The sequence below is a fragment of the Lissotriton helveticus genome, chromosome 1_1, assembly GCF_964261635.1.
Source record: "Lissotriton helveticus chromosome 1_1, aLisHel1.1, whole genome shotgun sequence".
In the NCBI taxonomy this organism is placed as follows: Eukaryota; Metazoa; Chordata; class Amphibia; order Caudata; family Salamandridae; genus Lissotriton; species Lissotriton helveticus.
In genome coordinates, this window is record NC_136057.1 from 995,710,939 (window position 1) to 995,727,861 (window position 16,923).

At 47.6% G+C, this 16,923-nt stretch overlaps 1 protein-coding gene across 1 annotated transcript in view; it reads left to right on the forward strand.

The window, feature by feature from the left end:
- The window catches only part of LRGUK (leucine rich repeats and guanylate kinase domain containing), a 336,772-nt gene that overhangs the window by 64,463 nt on the left and 255,386 nt on the right, over positions 1-16,923 (forward strand). The window contains exons 4-5 of the mRNA XM_078677476.1: positions 9,303-9,403; positions 9,736-9,817. Coding sequence (XP_078533602.1) covers positions 9,303-9,403; positions 9,736-9,817 — 183 coding nt within the window. The remainder of the gene's footprint in view (positions 1-9,302; positions 9,404-9,735; positions 9,818-16,923) is intronic.

A 16,923-nucleotide genomic window follows, 5' to 3' on the forward strand; every position in this document is an offset into this window, starting at 1 on the left:
TTTACGGTTCCACGTTCCAGCTCGTCGAAGCAGCGAGAGCCCCGAGGCTCCTCCAGGCGCAAGGGACCACCACAGGCCGCAGGCAGGACTACCTCACCGCACCCAGGCCCCCCGCCTCCACCGCGTCTCAGCTCCCAGACTCTCCTTCTTTGGCCCCAGGGCGGTCTCCCTGATCAAGCCACAGCCCCGGGGGTATTACTTGCGGCGAGCCCCCGCTCCAGGCCGCGGGTGCTCCTCTCTCATCTCCAGTCGTGGGCGACGCCACATGTCCCGGGAGCGTGTCCCTCAGCTCCGGGTCCTTTGCCCGACCAGGGGGGGGCGACGCAGTGTTCCGCGCTGCTGCGTTCGCCCTCGTCTCGCAGGCCGGCAGGCTGCGGGCAGAGGGCTCCCCAGATCCGAAGCCCCTCTCCCGCCGAGATCCTCTCCGGTGGGTGCAGGCAGCCGTGGTCGCACAGCGGACGTCAGCGCGTCCCGCAGCGGAAGCCGTATACCACAGGCGCGGCCCGTGCCACCATGCCCCCGAGTCCTGCTGCAGTCCCAGCAGGTGGACACGGAGTTCAAACCCTCGCCAGACAGGGTCCGCTGGTATTTAGCTTCACGGGGCAGCAGCTGGAGGCCACCACCAGCGGTTAGACACACAGGATAAATGTAGGATATCTGGTGAGACGGGGAGCTATCGGCTCAAGCAGCCATCTTGGTTGAGAGCTAGCTCCGCCCCCCGCTTCTGTGTGATATTTATATGTTTTCATTGTGTGACTCTGCGAGTGGCACTTCCTCGTGAGTAATTTGAAGCAGTGAGTATTATTATTTGCATTCTGCATTGGTGTCATAGATTGCCTTTACAGTGTTACTTATTCTTCAGCAATTGTTTAACACTCGTTGAGAACTTTAGAATGTATTGCCAGTAGCCCAAAACGTTCTGCTGGTTTGGCTGTAGAGGAGACCGGCCTCAGAGGACAACGATCTGCTCTCTGAGTCAGACCAGCTGCCTGGGACCAAAATTATGTTTGAGGGTGGGGCGCAGTCAGCACTTCGGTAATTGCGATGCAGGGGGGAAAACATCCTGCCAACACTGCTTAAGTTTAGAGGCAGGTACAGCCTAGGGCAGCTCGGTAAAGAGAACCTAACTGCCCGTTTCCGTCTGCAATTTTTACACTACTGGTGCTTAGCAATAACGGTCTGGGGTGCCTTGCCAGCATTTAAAAAGGAAGGCAAGGTACCACCAGATCTGTGGGGCCTGCCATTCGGATAATAATCCGCATCATCACGCTTTCTCATTTCAAGAACACACAAGGAATGTAAAGCCTGTGGGAAGGCCCGACAGTGGGCTTGATTAATCACAACACATTTTGATCTCATCTGGGCTTATGTGACGTTGAAATAATAACGTAGAAAACATGCCAGCGCTCACCTCTATGAGCCGGGCCCGCCTGGTTCAAACATTTTTTAAATGTGTATAACCCAGCTGCACACTTTCTATTTCAGCCTAAATTTCCAAGCACAAACAAAATGAGCAGAAGAAACATAAAAGGATCGATTCATTTTATATTTGTTTAGAATGTTGCCGCCTTAGTCTATAAGCAGGGAACTGTCCCTGCTCTGAGTTCTGTCTGTCCTGGCGGCCGCTGCATAAAACCTTACCGTCTGTGAGTGACAGACGACTCCCATGACTTCCATTGCACTATCCCTTGGCCGGGCTCAACAATATTAAATTCACAGCGCCAGGCAGCAGCCATCAGCCCCACAGCGCGGGTGGCAAGGCCCTATGAGCACTGCGCAACAGACAGCAGAGCTGAGACAGGCCAGTGCCACTGCAAACCAGTGAGGCCCCAAGGCGCCAACCTTCCTCTCAAGATTCATGTGGCACTCTATTATAACGTGACTTCCCCTGCGGTGCCACGGCCAATTGTATCAAACGAACCTGACTGGGCCCTGCCCTGAAGTCAGTTTGTCTGATTCCGAGCTGCACGGCGCAGCACAATCATCGCAGTGAGATACATTGTAGCCCTGTGTGGCTGCCAGCGGCGCTTTAGCTCTCCTGGGAGTTCCCCAAGCCTGCGGGAGCAGCCCTCACACATGCAACAGGGAGCTGCCACCTAACACACACAGTGCCTTCCACAGCGCTTCAGAGTGTCAGCTGATATATCTGCAGATAAGGGTGACAATGCATTTCAGTGCGGTGATGTGGAGCACCTCACTGAAATGCGTTAGTGTCACGTCTGATGCGTGATACTTGCCTGGACTGAAATAAGAGTTCTAAATCGCATGCCCTTATCCTTCTTCACCATGCGTTCACCTTTCTTTCTTTGTGTCTTTTCCTCACTGGGGCACTACGAACTCTTGATTCTCAGAAAGGAAAACTATTAATATATATTTACTGAACTATTATTTTCTGTGGATTAAAAATGTTTTATTAACACTTATGCATGGCTGGCTTATGTATATATGCACTTGTTGAACGTAGCAATTTTACTGCAAATGTATTCCATTGGATCAAGTGAGTTCAAGGTGAATCAATGTTCTTTTAGATATTCATAGACCCGGAATCTTACTCACATACAGATTTCTCTTGTTTGTTATAATGTATACTGAAACACTAGTTAGGGGAAGTACATTCCAAATTTTACGTATGTACATGTAAAAAACAAAAAGCACTCTATCAATGATATATACAATATATACAACACAGTGATATATGGTCATTGGCATAATTCAATTAAGCCATTCAGGGTCCAAGTTCCACATATGGAAGTAACTTTAAATAATGCATAGACACACTACATTTGCCTTTCTGTTGAGTGTGACATGCTGTAATCCCTTCTCAGGTCAAGGAGATCCAAACTCGAATTGAGGAGCTTATTATGAGTCTGGAGTTCCACGTACCACCAGACTGGTGGGGGCGAGGCGATGGTGGTCTTCCGACCACCCTATTATGACCAGGGCGATGGTACCACAGTCTTGAGGCCGCATTATGCTTGGCGGGCCTGCTGTGGCCCGCCAAGCATATTAAGATCTTTCTCTCTGCCACACTTTTCATGGTGGTGCAACAGTGTGGTGGTGAGGAAACAAAGGTGCCCTACAGGGCCAACTGGTGCCTCTGAGCCATGGGTGAATGCAGGGGGCACATGGTGTGGCCCCCTGTCTGCATGCACCCCCATGTTCCTGTACAGAATGAAATGCACAACATTGTGCATTTTCGGTCCGTGCAGAAACATGCTTTGACATTCCCATTGCGGTGCCTATTTTAAAGGCACCGCAACGCCAAATAACTGCCCGCCAGCGACTTAAAAGTCGTAACCCGGCGATCTGTTTTGGCTTTGGTGGTGAGGGAGCGGTGCGGCAGCATGACAGCCCTGCTCCCACACCACCAAAGTCACAATAAGGCCCTAAGTGGGGTCATTTTGTAATTCTTGCCTTTGCAGCAAAATCTGATTTAGACTTGTGCATAACCCTCAGTATTAAGTGTATTTTTAATTCTTTAAACATTTCTGGGCAAACTGCTGACTCGTCTCGAGGGAGTGTGGGCCAAGACATTGATAAAAAACATGTTTCATGGCTTCCCCACTTAATTTCAGGTTTTTCATTATCCATTGGCAGATGGATGGCCTGTGAGGTTCCTCATGGTCCACTTGAGGACTCAACGCTGTGTGCAAGTTAAAAATTCCAGTATGCTATTCAATAGCAATACAAGTAACGTGGACAGTAGATGTAGGATTAACTTTTTTACATTGAGACTCTCAAAGACCCTCAGGAATTCCCAGTATCTTGAAGTTATTGCAGCTGTTCTTCAACTCATGGTCTGTAGTCTGTACACAAGCTAATCAACCGGAGTGCTCAATTTTAATAGCCATCTCTTTTGGCTTGTTGTTTGTTGTCAAACTGCAGAATCTGCACTTCAGTCTCATCCTGTTTCTTTTGTTCGTTCCCAAATCCTCCTTCATTTCTGTTTACAGAAAGGTAAGTGTGGGCTTCTGTCTTCTTACCAGGGCTGTCCACTCCTTCCTTCCCAAACCCACTAGCACTTAATACCCATTAAGCAAAATAATATTTCAGAATAGGTCATTCACGGCTTCAAAACTTTGCCAGAATAAATTATGTTGATGATATGTTAGCCATTTAAATAACATTGTCATATAATTAAAATTATCTTGTGCCTGTCCTATAACACTTTCCTTCCCACTTCATGATCTGCTGACATTTTAATAAACGCCTTAGTTAAAGATCCCCATTTTTATGGAATGTAGAGTTGGTCAGCTGGGTTTTAAATTTGTGATTTGTAAAGATCAATTCTCTTATCTGGTGCAGATATGGAGTCACTGAACCATCAAATCGTCAGAGTTTTATTAAATCATTCTGTGAATCCCACCTGTACTTCATTGTTTTTGACAAAATGCTTTACATTATGCAGCTTTAAAAGTCATATTAAACTATTTTCCTTTCCCGCTCTGTAGCTATTTACGTAAATATTATTTGATAAAAATGCCCTTCAGTGCCATAGTTGTGGTACTCAATTATTTTTCACGCAAAACACACAAGCCTGCTGTGACAACCCATCTAACCACAGCTGTTCATACACTCTTCCAGTTGATCCTTTGGTTACATTAAGATGTTCAGGTCACATGTGCTTTAGTCTGGCCGCAAAAGCTGTCACAATTTGTGACCAGTGTTTTTGTGAGGAGAAATTTATTTGAACTGACCTATCGATGATAGGTCAGTTTACAAAATGAGTAATCATAGTAAGTCGCAGTCCAACCTACTTAAATAAAATTAATTTGATCGGTCACAAATTACAACTCACTTTGATTGTTGGTCTTCTGCAAGGATCAGCTTTTACAAACTTTGTCTTTGATTGATTTTAAATAAAGTAAAGTTTTTTAAGGAGCCTAAATTCCTTAAATTAAATATGGCTTTACAAATACCGTTTTTTTGCTGAAACTTTTGTCCCAAATCTCAAAAAAAGGAAGTAATCAAAAGGGGAACTCTTCCCATTTCCAAATGAGTTGCAACTCCAACTTGGGAATCAGTAACTTGTAAATGTTTTGCAACTGGAATTTTGTTCATAAACAGTGATAGTTCTGGTGCCAATTCATTAGTTGTATAGACACCCAAAACACACTCCTTCCAGATACCAAATTGAAATCCAGTCGTAGTCCCATTTTTGGAGTTGGTAAAAACTTTACTGACTTCTTAAATGAATTTTGTACATGCCCAATTTTTTTGCGGTAACAAAAACCAAATCCGAGTGTTTGAGAACACAAAACATTTTCTTGCTGTAAAAGCCGGAAAGTTTTGGCGCGACGGGCGCAGACGGGCCCGCCCTAGGCGCGCCCTCGGCGCGCAAACGGCGCGCCCGCTGCGCCCAGACGGGCCCAGGGCCCCGAAATGCTGCCCAATTTATGGCATACTCACCTGCTGCACTTAAAACCCTCCAGCAGCCTCCCTGCGCTCTCCTATCTACAACTTGGGACCGCTTTGCATCTCTCGGCATCGCGGCCGACTTGGCCTCTCCCAGACTCACCTGTGCACCTGAGTTGTTCCCTGCGCCGCCGGAAACTCGTATCCGTATACTATATCTTAACACTCGGTCTCTCCCCCAACACCATACTGATATTTTTCTCTTGCTGACCGCGGAAAATCCAGACATCCTGTTGCTCACTGAGACCTGGCTGTCCGACCTATCCCTCCCCGACATTCTGGCTGCTCTACCCCCTAACTATTATCTGCTGAACGCCAACCGGCCTCACGGCCGCCGTGGCGGTGGGGTTGCAGCAATCATCCGCAAAGACCTACCTCTTATTAAGTCTCTATCTTTATGCCTCCCTGATGTTGAAAATTTGGTAATTAGCCTGCCAACTGAAGCTGGGGCTCTGACCCTTATTGTCTTATACCGCCCTCCTACCCCTATGCCTTTGTTTCCCGTCACTCTTTGCGAGCAGCTCACTGCCCTTACGACTTCTTCAGCTCGCGTTGCCATATATGGTGACTTTAACTACTGGTTTAACCATGCTGATGCTGGTCCCCATGCCACCGAATTGTTTGAGGCACTTTCCAGTCTCAACCTGACGCAGCATGTCACCTCTCCCACCCACACTGGGGGTAACATCTTAGATCACATCTGGACTCAGGGTATATCACTTCTCGGCCCGACTATCTCCCCCTGTGTCTGGTCAGACCACTCACTGATTGAGTCATCTATCCTTATAAAGGGCCTGGTCAGGCCTCCCCCCCGGCTCGGAGGGTCTGCTCGGAACTGGAAGACTCTTGACTCACCTGCCTTCCTCTCCCTACTTGCTAAAACCCAGCCTCTACTTCCCGAGTCCTTAGACATCAATACTATGGATGCCAACATTTCACACTGGTTAACGACGGCCAGCGATACTTTTGCACCTCTTACCTGCTTCTCCCGCACTCATCCTAATAAGTCCCATAAATGGTATAATTCCATCTTAAAGCAACAACACCTGGAGCTGCGCCGATTGGAGCGCAGATGGCGGCGCCATTACCTTGGCCCCGACAGGGAAGCTTATGTGTCTGCGCGCAAAGCCTACAAAGTGGCAATCATCACCACCAAAACCACCTTTATTTCTAACAGGATCTTAACAGCTCCCAACAGATCTAAGGAGATATTTAAAGTCCTTGGCGAACTGACATCGGACGCCAGGACACTTTCGAATCCACCGCCTTCCTTAGAATCTTGTACTGCCTTAAACTCTTTTTTTATCGATAAAATCACCGCCATTAAGAATTCCATTCCCCACCCACTTCTTCCTGCTACATCAGTTCCCTTCCCTGCCAATACATCCACTTTTTCTCAGTTCCCTGTGCTCGACCCGGAATCTCTTGTTAGACTGTCCACTCGTGTGAAATCTGGATCCCCCAAGGACTGCTGCCCCCCCTTCGTGCTCCGTGATATTTGTCATACCCTTCCCCATTGTATCCTCCCCTTACTCAACTCCTCCCTCAACTCGGGCATAGTCCCCAGCTCATTCAAAGAGGCTATGCTGGTGCCCCTCTTAAAAAAGCCTGGCGCCGATCCAGCAGTCCTGGCTAATTACCGCCCCATTTCCCTCCTACCCTTCCTATCCAAAATCCTCGAGGCTCATGTCACAACCTGCCTCTCACATTTCATCGAGGAGTCCAACTACCTGGCACCTAATCAGGCCGGGTTCAGACCAGCTCACTCCACCGAGGCCGTGATCCTCGCTGTGCTGGATAATCTTAGACGCAACGATGACAGAGGACAACCCCAGGCATTAGTTTTACTCGATCTATCGGCGGCTTTCGACACGGTGGACCATAACATCTTAATCCACCGTGTCGAATCTGCCGGAATCTGTGGGGTTGCTTTGTCTTGGATTAAATCCTTTCTCGAGGAGAGGTCCCAGGCAGTCAGCATGGGTCCTTTTTGCGCCACCAGCGTCTCTTCATCTTGCGGAGTCCCTCAAGGATCTTCTCTGTCTCCCCTTCTTTTTAATTTGTACCTTCAACCCCTCCTTCACTCCCTGGGCAAATGGGATATCACCGTGTTTAATTACGCGGATGATTTACAGCTTATTTTTCCCCTCACTTCCCCCGATGCTGCCATCAATTTTCAGACTGCCATGACACATATCCAGCTTTGGATGAATCCAAACCAACTCAAGCTCAATCCGGGCAAGACTGAGCTCCTCCTCCCGGGGAGAAGTGCCCATTTCTGGGGCCCTCAGTACTGGCCGACTGAGCTCGGAACATCACCCTCTCCTGCTGGATGTGTCAAGAGCCTCGGAGTCTTGATCGACTCCGGGCTCACTCTCAAGGCACAGGTGAGCGCAGTAACATCTTCCTGTATGTTCCAGCTTTACAGGATACGGAAAGTCGCTCACCTCCTTTCGCCTGAAGCCTTGCTGCAAGTCCTAATAGCCCTGGTGATGTCCCGGTTGGACTTTTCAAATTCAATCTACTACGGTCTCCCTGTTGTCGAGGTTGCAGATCGTTCAAAACCAGGCTGCTCGGCTGGTCTTTAAAATCCCCAAATGGCAGTCGGCCCAACCTCTATTACGCCACCTTCATTGGTTACCAGTGAACGAAAGAATCACTTTCAAGGTTCACTGTTTGGTTTTCAAAGCTCTCACTGGTCCCGCCCCCGCTTTCCTCAAGTCTCTAATCACTCCTTATTGCCCCCCTCGCACCTTGAGGTCCACTCATCTCTTGCTCCTCGTCGTCCCCCGTTTTAAACTTTCCAGATCGGGCGGCCGCAGCTTCTCCTGTCTAGCCCCCAAGCTATGGAACTCCCTCCCTCTCGCACTTAAGTCATCTTGTTCCCTCCTCTCTTTTAGGAAATCCCTAAAAACACTACTCTTCCCCCACTAACTCTTCTCCTCCCCTGCATTTCCCCCCTCTTTTCTAATCCGATTAGCGCCAGGAAACCTTTGGTGACAGTGCGCTCAAGAAATTTGTTATAACATAACATAACATAACAGTTTCTTTTCAATTTTAAGTACTTTGCACCTTGTTTTATGTATGTAGTAGTTGGGCACTTAAAAAAAAATACATGCATAATCATATTTGTAGGATGTAAAAAGACATAATAAAGAGCTCTACATTTTGTCATTGGCAACACTTGTATCCGCTCTTTTAAAACAACATTGGAAGTGCTTTAACACCCACACAACGATGCTTCACCTTGAGATGTGTGCATAAATGCTTCTTATGCAACGAGTGTGTAAATATGAAGTCCATATTTTCCATGAGTTCCAGCTATGTCGCTAGTCTTCAAAACTTGTATATTATTCTTTTTATGGCGCTTCTGCTTATTCTTTCAACATGTTGGCCTTTTTGTTGTATCTTCCATAACCTTAAATGGGTCTCATTTGAAAGTCTCCGCACCTTTGTTGCTTAACAACTCCTTCCCATTAAAAGGCACTTGCAATGCATCTGAATGGGGGTTACCAGTTACCCATCCTTCAAAATAGTCCTACCATCTCTACTTTATGCACAATGTTTCAATCTCAGTTTAATAAATATCAATGCCTGGCAATATAGTCTAAGAATAATTTCTATATTTGTATCTCTTTGATAACAATTACATATCTTTTAATATTCTGATTATAGTGCAAATATGCTCTTTATACCTAGTCCCAACAATTATTGATGTGTAGCTTATATGCGTTAGGGAGTGTTTTCTTTGTTTTGAGCATCACAGACAAAAAAACTCAGAGGCACATCCTTATAACTTCCCTACATGTGCTTGTGGCTTTGTCATTAGTGCTACTTCTTACCATATTTTTTATAAGAAGAACATGATTGTCTTTTTTCTGTTTTAGACTTGTCCTGCCTTGGCCACATGCCGTTCTTGCTTGAGCTCGATGCTTCTTACAATGAACTGAGCACCCTTTTGGATTTTGAGCCTCCCAGAAATTTGAAGGTAAAATATAAAAATGATTTGTACAGAAATGTCAGTATACTTTATGGAGCCCTTTGAGGTGTTTGTGACTCCTAGCTAATGACTTTCACTCTGTAATGCTTGACAATGTTCAACTCTATGACTATCTTGTGGAATTGATCACTTGCAGGAGAGGCTATAATTGTACTCCGCTTTGCATTTTTCATGCTCAAAACAAATGAAAAGGCCAGACACTTTTTAAAACAAAGGTGTTGGACCTGCCGGAAATGCTAGGATATCCAGGCCTAAAGCCGTATGTGAGAAATCTTACCATGACTATAAAACACTAAACTGCTGTGCCTTTTTCTCTCTAGGTGGTTAATCTTTCACACAACATCATCACAGAAATGAAAGACCTGTCTGCCTATCAAGCCCTTACAAGACTTGATCTGAGCTGTATCCTTTTCAAATGTGAAGGGGCTCCTGGGAATAGTTAGACTGAATAAGAATAGCACTCTCTAAATCTTCACAATTCAAATACAGGAGTCATCCAGATATATATTGTTTGTGCTGAATTTTCTGAAATGTTGAATCTTTTGCAAAAAATACAGTTTCACCTTCACATTTAGGTCTCACCTACTAACCGCTTTTAGCAGTCTGTTGGTGAGGACCTGTGAAGTACAATACCAATACTTAGAGTGAGCTTTAGCTCAGCCTATTGCTTACCACTGGCTGGGGTTGTTTTCAGTCTCATTTACCATCATATTTGATTATTCTCCTTTCTTTTTTTGTGATTCTCCCTCTCTTTGAGCATAGCTTCTTTACCATGCTTTTGATTGGATGAAATGTATCCTTTTACGCCCCGCATCAGGGAACTACTTTTTCCTTTTTCTTTGAGTGCTCCATGGGAGTACATGTGTTTTGTTGCTCTCTCTCTGATTTGCTACTTCCCGCTTTACATCAAAGCCCCTACACTTTTCTTGCTGCACCCTTACCCTCTCAGCGTGTCAGTAAATTCACAGCAAAACATACATTTTTGATGGGGTTTAACTAAAGAGCAGATATTTCCAGGCTAGTTTTGTTTTATCTTCCATCAGCCACATGTTCATGAATGTCCAGCCATGTGTTATAGCAAGTGTGGGTGGAAGTCGCTGAGTTTCACTCTGCGAAATCCCATGGAGTTAAAGAAAAATTCCTCGAGATTCAGCAGAATTCCACCAAAGGACGGAAAATATGCAGCTCGTTCAGCAATTTAGCACCAGTAGTGGGAACAGCGCTGAAAATCAGTGTGAACAGCATAATTTGTTGTGCAAGAGCACATGGCCATTCAAGTTGATTTTTCTTCCCCTTGAGTAAAAAATCTGGAATGCCCCGGAACCCTCACATTAGAAAATTGCGCTAGGGGTCACCTAACCTCACTGGCACTCACCAACTCCATATTCTGGAGCCTCACAGGGGAAAAATTCTGTCTGCCGTGCAGTGATTGGCAGAATTTGACCAGAACTCTATGTTAATGAGTAATGCGGAATGGCCAAAATTCTGACAATTCCGCAGGCAGAACAAACCATTCTACCCACCTCTAGTTATAGTATTGATAGATTATTTCTAATTGTCAAAATTGTGAGGAATTTAACGCAAAAACAGGTACTATTCCAACCCTTTTTGACCCCTTTGAACTTGAGCAAATGGTGCCCTATCGCTCCAAGATGGATAGCACGTGGCTTAAATGATATAAAAACCTATTGGATTTCGATTTATGCAGCTTAGCTGAAATCGTGAGGGATCTTAATAAGCAAATTGCTTCTTTTATTGGCTGTGGACGAGGCACTATTGTTATATTGGGCCAGTACATCTGAAAATCACTTTTATTCCCTGTTAAAAGTAACAGGTAATCTGAGCCTAGCTGGTTTAGTGTTTGGCTTTAAATAGAACTCCTAGAGCCCAGGCGGAGACAGCCAAAGCAAGGGTGCAGTAGATACTGACCATTAGAGAAGAAACCTGGGAAAACTTAGTGAGATCTTGAAAAAAGAATGCTGCAAAGGGGTTCTGGAAGATTGTTAACTCAAATAAAACCCATGCATGTCTGTTTGATGCTGATTTGTGGGTGGAGCATTTCAGATCCATTTACTGTCTTGGTACAGGTAAAGAGGACATATCAGCGGAACTCTTTCCACTTTTCACCTTAGATATTAGATTTGAGCTTCATGAAGTTCCAGCTACCATCCTAAGTCCATCTCGCAATGCCCCATGGACCGCTTTATTTTGGCATACAGACTTTATCGTCCTTGTGTTTAAAAATGGTAACCGACAAGATGCCAGTTGCTGCAGGCTGATCTTCCTGCTAGATTCTATTGTTAAAATAGTTTTGCATAGGATAGTAGCATGGGTCAATAGCTGAAACACCTTAACAGTGGTTCAATATGTCGCCAGGGAAGGACTTTGTACATAGCAGCAGTGTTTAAATGTACAACTAACTATCACTAAGTATACAGGCTTTACTGGTCAAAGCTCTGGAGTATCCTCTACAATATGGATTTGGCCAAGTACTTGGGGGGCTTTCTTCGAGCCTTACATTCTTGGGTCTCTGCATCAGTATGGTATGGTATAGAGGGTAAGTGTACTGAGCCTTTTGGACTGGAGAAGGGTGTGCTCTATGCCTTGGTCCCTATTTTGTTTATTTTATATGTGAATGGTTTAAATGCCTTCCTGCTTTCAACAGGGAAGAATATGCACGAGTTTGGCTCTGCCCCCTCCTTACTTTATGCGCATGACGTTGTTTTATTGTTATAAACTCCTAATGTCTTGAAGGAACTTATGGATAATTTTGTCAAATTCATGGATAACCGGCTCATTTAAACACATTTTTCTTATACCCATTAAACGTGTGTGGCTCAAAATCATGTAAAAGAAGGTCAATTTGCATCAAGGGCAAGTGTATAGGGATCAACCATTTTCCATAACTAGGGTCATATTTGACCCATTCAATGTCTGGTCCCCTTGTCTCTCGAATAGGTGCCTTAGGTTCAATCATTCACTTGGAGTCTTGTTTAATTTTGCATTGAGCTTTGGGAATAAACGTATGTGAGTCCTTTTAGAAATATATAGATGGATGTGTCTATCTATTTTGACCTATAGAGCTGCTGTTTAGGGATACTGTGATGTTAAACAGCTACAGTTGGAAGAAAACCGCTTTTGCGTGTGTTTATTAGGCCGCCTTCATTACTACCTTTATGAAGAATTAGGCTTTGCTTATGCAGAAGATTATATAAAGTTAGCACCAGTGCTTTTGTGGATTTCCATATGAGCAAACAAACACAACTCCTTTTATAGGGAGATCATTTCAGATCGACTTGTGTGTGATCTGGGTCATAACTCTTCATTAGCTCAGACACATTAAGTGGTTTGCGGGCGCCAGAACTGAACTGTATGCGTTTTCCGACAGATTACCGTGGGTGAAAGGCAAATGGTGAAAAAGATGTATATCACTTTTGCAAATGTGAATAGAGAGAAGAAAGAATTGAAAAAATAAACAACTGCTGGCACAGAGTCCTATTTGACCTTGGTCAATCCCTCCTGGGAAAGACCACTATTGACCAGATTTGCTTGGGTAGTATAAGAAGTCATCTTTGTTTTCACTCAAGTAAATATGACTCTTAAACAATATCGGCCTGCTCTTTTGATGAAACCTCTGTTCAGACCTTGATGCACATTGTTTTCTTTTGTAAATATTTGAATTGTTTCTTGCAATACTATTTATTAACAGTGCCTAAAGTATATGGATTCTATTAGTGCAAACCTGCTTTTTATTTTTTGCGGATGCTGGATAATCCAGATGTCTGCTATTCTGTGGGAGATTTTTAGAGTCTTAAATAAGATCGTTGGACCCTTGCCCTAAGCATACTGGCTAGCAGTCGCCCCGTCCTCTTCCCCCCCCCCCCACATAGTATGTATGTTTTAAGCATAGGGCTGCATATTCTGCTCGATCAATGTCAAGGCATGCGAGCTGTGCCCTAGCCGCCTTTAGTTGTCGCCAGATCCTAGGGGCCCCGGTCTGACTATGAACCTGTTCCAATTCTAACACCTCCACCGTCAAAGCCTATCTCCTGTCCTTACGCTCCTTAGCCTCTGCAGCGGCAATGGCGATGAGATCTCCACGCACCACCGCCTTAAGTGCCCCCCAGACCGCCCCCACTGGGACCTCTCCGGTGTCATTCAGGCTCAAGTATTCCAAAATGCCGTTCTGTATTTGTTGTGTGACCCCTTTGCGCTGCAGCATTGTCTCGCGAAGATGCCACCTGCCTCTTTTTGCTATCGTGCGAGGGATTGACAACTGAAGTGTGACCGTGTAGTCGTCGGAAAGGGCGACTGGGGTGATATCAATGTCTGTGACGGATGCGGCCAGGTCGGATGTACCCAGAAAATGATCCAATCTAGCATAAGTGCGATGCACATGGGAGAAGAATGTGTACCCCGTGGAATTGGGATGAGCCTCCCGCCAAAGGTCCAGGAAGCCCCTGCTGGTCAGCCATTGCCTCCCCTCTAATGAGATTGCCCCCGCGGCGCCAAAACGGTGGCCTGACCGATCCTTACCCTGGTCCATTACCAGATTAAGATCTCCCTCCACCAGTGTGTATCTCAATTGAGCCGCCAAGACATCCTCCAGCGCCCCTTTAAGAAACATTTCTTGTTTAGTGTTGGGAGTGTATAATGATCCCAGGACCAGTAACCTGCCCCCGACCTGAACCCTGAACGCCAAAAACCTGCCCTTTATTTCAGCCACCTTGTCACCTACCTGTCCTTTAAAATGTCTGGCAAAGAGAAGCGCGACCCCCGCTTTCTTCTCTGCAGTGGAAGAAAAGTACTGCTGAGGGAAAAACCCTAGATCGTATACGGTGCCAGTCCTTGGAGAGCAAATGTGTTTCTTGCAACAGACAAATCGAGGCACCCGAATTCTCTAAGAGTGATAGGACTGCCCTCCTTTTAATAGGGTTGTTGAGGCACTTCACGTTCAGGGTGATAATTTTCAAGACATCATCAGCCATCCTGGAATCACACTTGGTCCGCCCAGAGGATGAACGGGGCTAAAAACGCCTTTGGCCCACCCACACACTTCCCCAGATAGACACACCGGAGCCCACCCTCCACTCCCTCCCTCTCCCCCAACCTGAACTCCCAACCCCCCGTCCCCCTCCCTAACCCCAACATCAAAGCACCAAATTCAGAAACTGTGTCCCAGGCCAAGTAGTCCCCACGCCCCCCCCCGCCCACCGTCCCTCCCTCCTACCCCCTCCTACCCCCTCCCTAACCCCGACTGAAAGTCCCCAACGTTCAATCAAAGTCCCATGTCCGCCTTCCAACTTCGCAGACATGTGGAAAGGTACTTGTGGATGCGTGTAACCTTGACCACCATTGGCCCCCCGCTTCCTCCCCAACAGCTATATTTCACTGCTACTATAGCCCCCGCTAAATATTCATTCATGCGACAGGAGAAGTGTCCCTGAGCACCGCCGTCAGTGCAGCCTTTTGTTCCTGCGATACGGTGGCCAAGTCCGGTTTCAAGTTCGTCGCAAGTGAGGACCTCCGTCGGCGCACCGTCTGCCACCCGCCTTCGCGGATTTCCTGGGACCGAGGCGGCGAGCCCTCGGAGTCCGTGTGAACGAGGCCCAAAAGGTCGCAGGTCTCCCGGAGGGACCTCATCTGGTGCAGCTTGCCATTCCACTTGAAAATGAGTCTGAAAGGGTGACCCCAGGCATATGCAACTCCTTTAGCTTTCAGAAAGGATGTGACCTCCCTAAATGCCTTCCTTTTCTGTAGGGTTATGGCAGCTAGATCTTGGAAGAGTGCAACCGTATGACCACGGTATTGTAGAGGTTGCTTCAGCCGAGCTTCCCTGAGAATCTTTTCCTTTAAAGGGAATTCAGGCAGAAAGGCAAGGATGTCCGGCGGGGAGCAGAGGCCCCCCTTGGCGATCCACCCTGTGCGCCCTGTCAATCCGAATGTCCAGCTCCTGGCCGGCGCCAAGAATGTCTCTAAAAAGGCTTTGGAGATAGGAAGCAACGTCTGCCCCTTCTTCGGACGTTAGAACCCCCCGGACCCGTATGTTGTTTCTGCGTGATCTATTTTCCAAGTCCTCGGCATGGGCTTGCAAGTCTACTTGATGCTCCTTGAGACAGATCAGTTCTTGTTGGAGTTGTTCCACTCCGGCGCTCCTGGATTGATCATTGTCCTCTAGAGCGGACACCCTTTCCCCCAGACTATCCACCTTACGCCGGATCTCCCTCACCTCTCCTGCCACTTCCTGCTTTAGGGTCTGAAAGTCCTCCCTAAGTGAATTAAAAAGCATCTTCAGGAATGTACGGGTGATTGGTACCTCCCCCTCAGCGTCGTCCGACTTTGACTTGGACGGGGATATGGACGGGAGGGTCTTTGTTTCCTTTGGCGGGTCCCTTGATAAGCATGTCAGTCAGGGTGCGTTCGTCCTTTTTACGCGTCGTGGCCATGATTGTTTCTCCACCCCCTGCAGCAGGCACTCGGCTCCAATCTGTTGTGCTTCCTGCCGTGATCCTGGGCTCAGCGGAAACCCCAAAGAATGCTGCAGAGCGTGCTTGAAGGCTGTCAACGGGCACCCAGTGGTTGCAGGAAATTCCCACCTGAGAGTTAAGGCTCCCACTCTTGCGCGGGCACCGTCTTCTGACTCCTGTGCAGGGCACTTCCCTCGCGTGCCCCTCTAGTGTGAGAATTCCGGGTGGCTGGCGCTGTAGTGAAGGTGGCTCTAGCCCCCTCCTACCGCTCCGAACGGTGATCTCTCGTTGTGTGGCCCCGTGAAAAGTGGCACGCCTCACCTCGGGCCCCTTCCTTACACGCGCCCGCGCCGAGTAGGAGAACTGCTCATGCAGCTGCTGAACTGCTGGCCCCCGTTGGCTCCCCCGTCCTCTGGTCCTGGGGCCTAGCTGCGAGCGCCCGCCCGTCCTCAGGGAGACTCCTCTTGCAGACTCGCTACAGTCACAGCTTACTTCAATGGCGTTGCACTCCCGGCCGCTCCCGCCAAACCGGGAGTGAAGCTGTGGGGCCCTGAATGTCGCAGCTGCCGATGTCATGGGGCCGCCTGCGCGGCCCTGCCTCGGTGGGTCCTTTCTTCCCCTAGCGGCCCTCAACTTGTGACTGCCCGGGGCCCGGGCTCTCGATCCCGTCCCGCGCTTGCTGGACTTCCACCGCAGGGTGCTGAGGGTTAACCAGGCGGTGGGAGCCTGCAAGCCCCCCACCGGTGTTGTATCGCGTCGTTACTGGGCCTGGCCGCCAATCCGCCCTCACGCCCCCGGCGCCATTTTACGATGTTAGGCCAAGTCCCCGGCCTCGGGTGTCACAGCGTAGGGTTGTGGCCGTGTGCAACTGCTCTATCCTCACCTCAGGTCTTCATGTAGGGTGGACCCGGGCCACTTCCCCCGGCGCTGGAAGCCTGCGGGGCGGCCCCCCCCAGCCCCGGGCTCGATTTCAGCTGTGCCGGCTATGGACTCCTCGAAGTCCCCCACTCCTCTCAAGCGCTCCTCTCCCTCTCATACAGG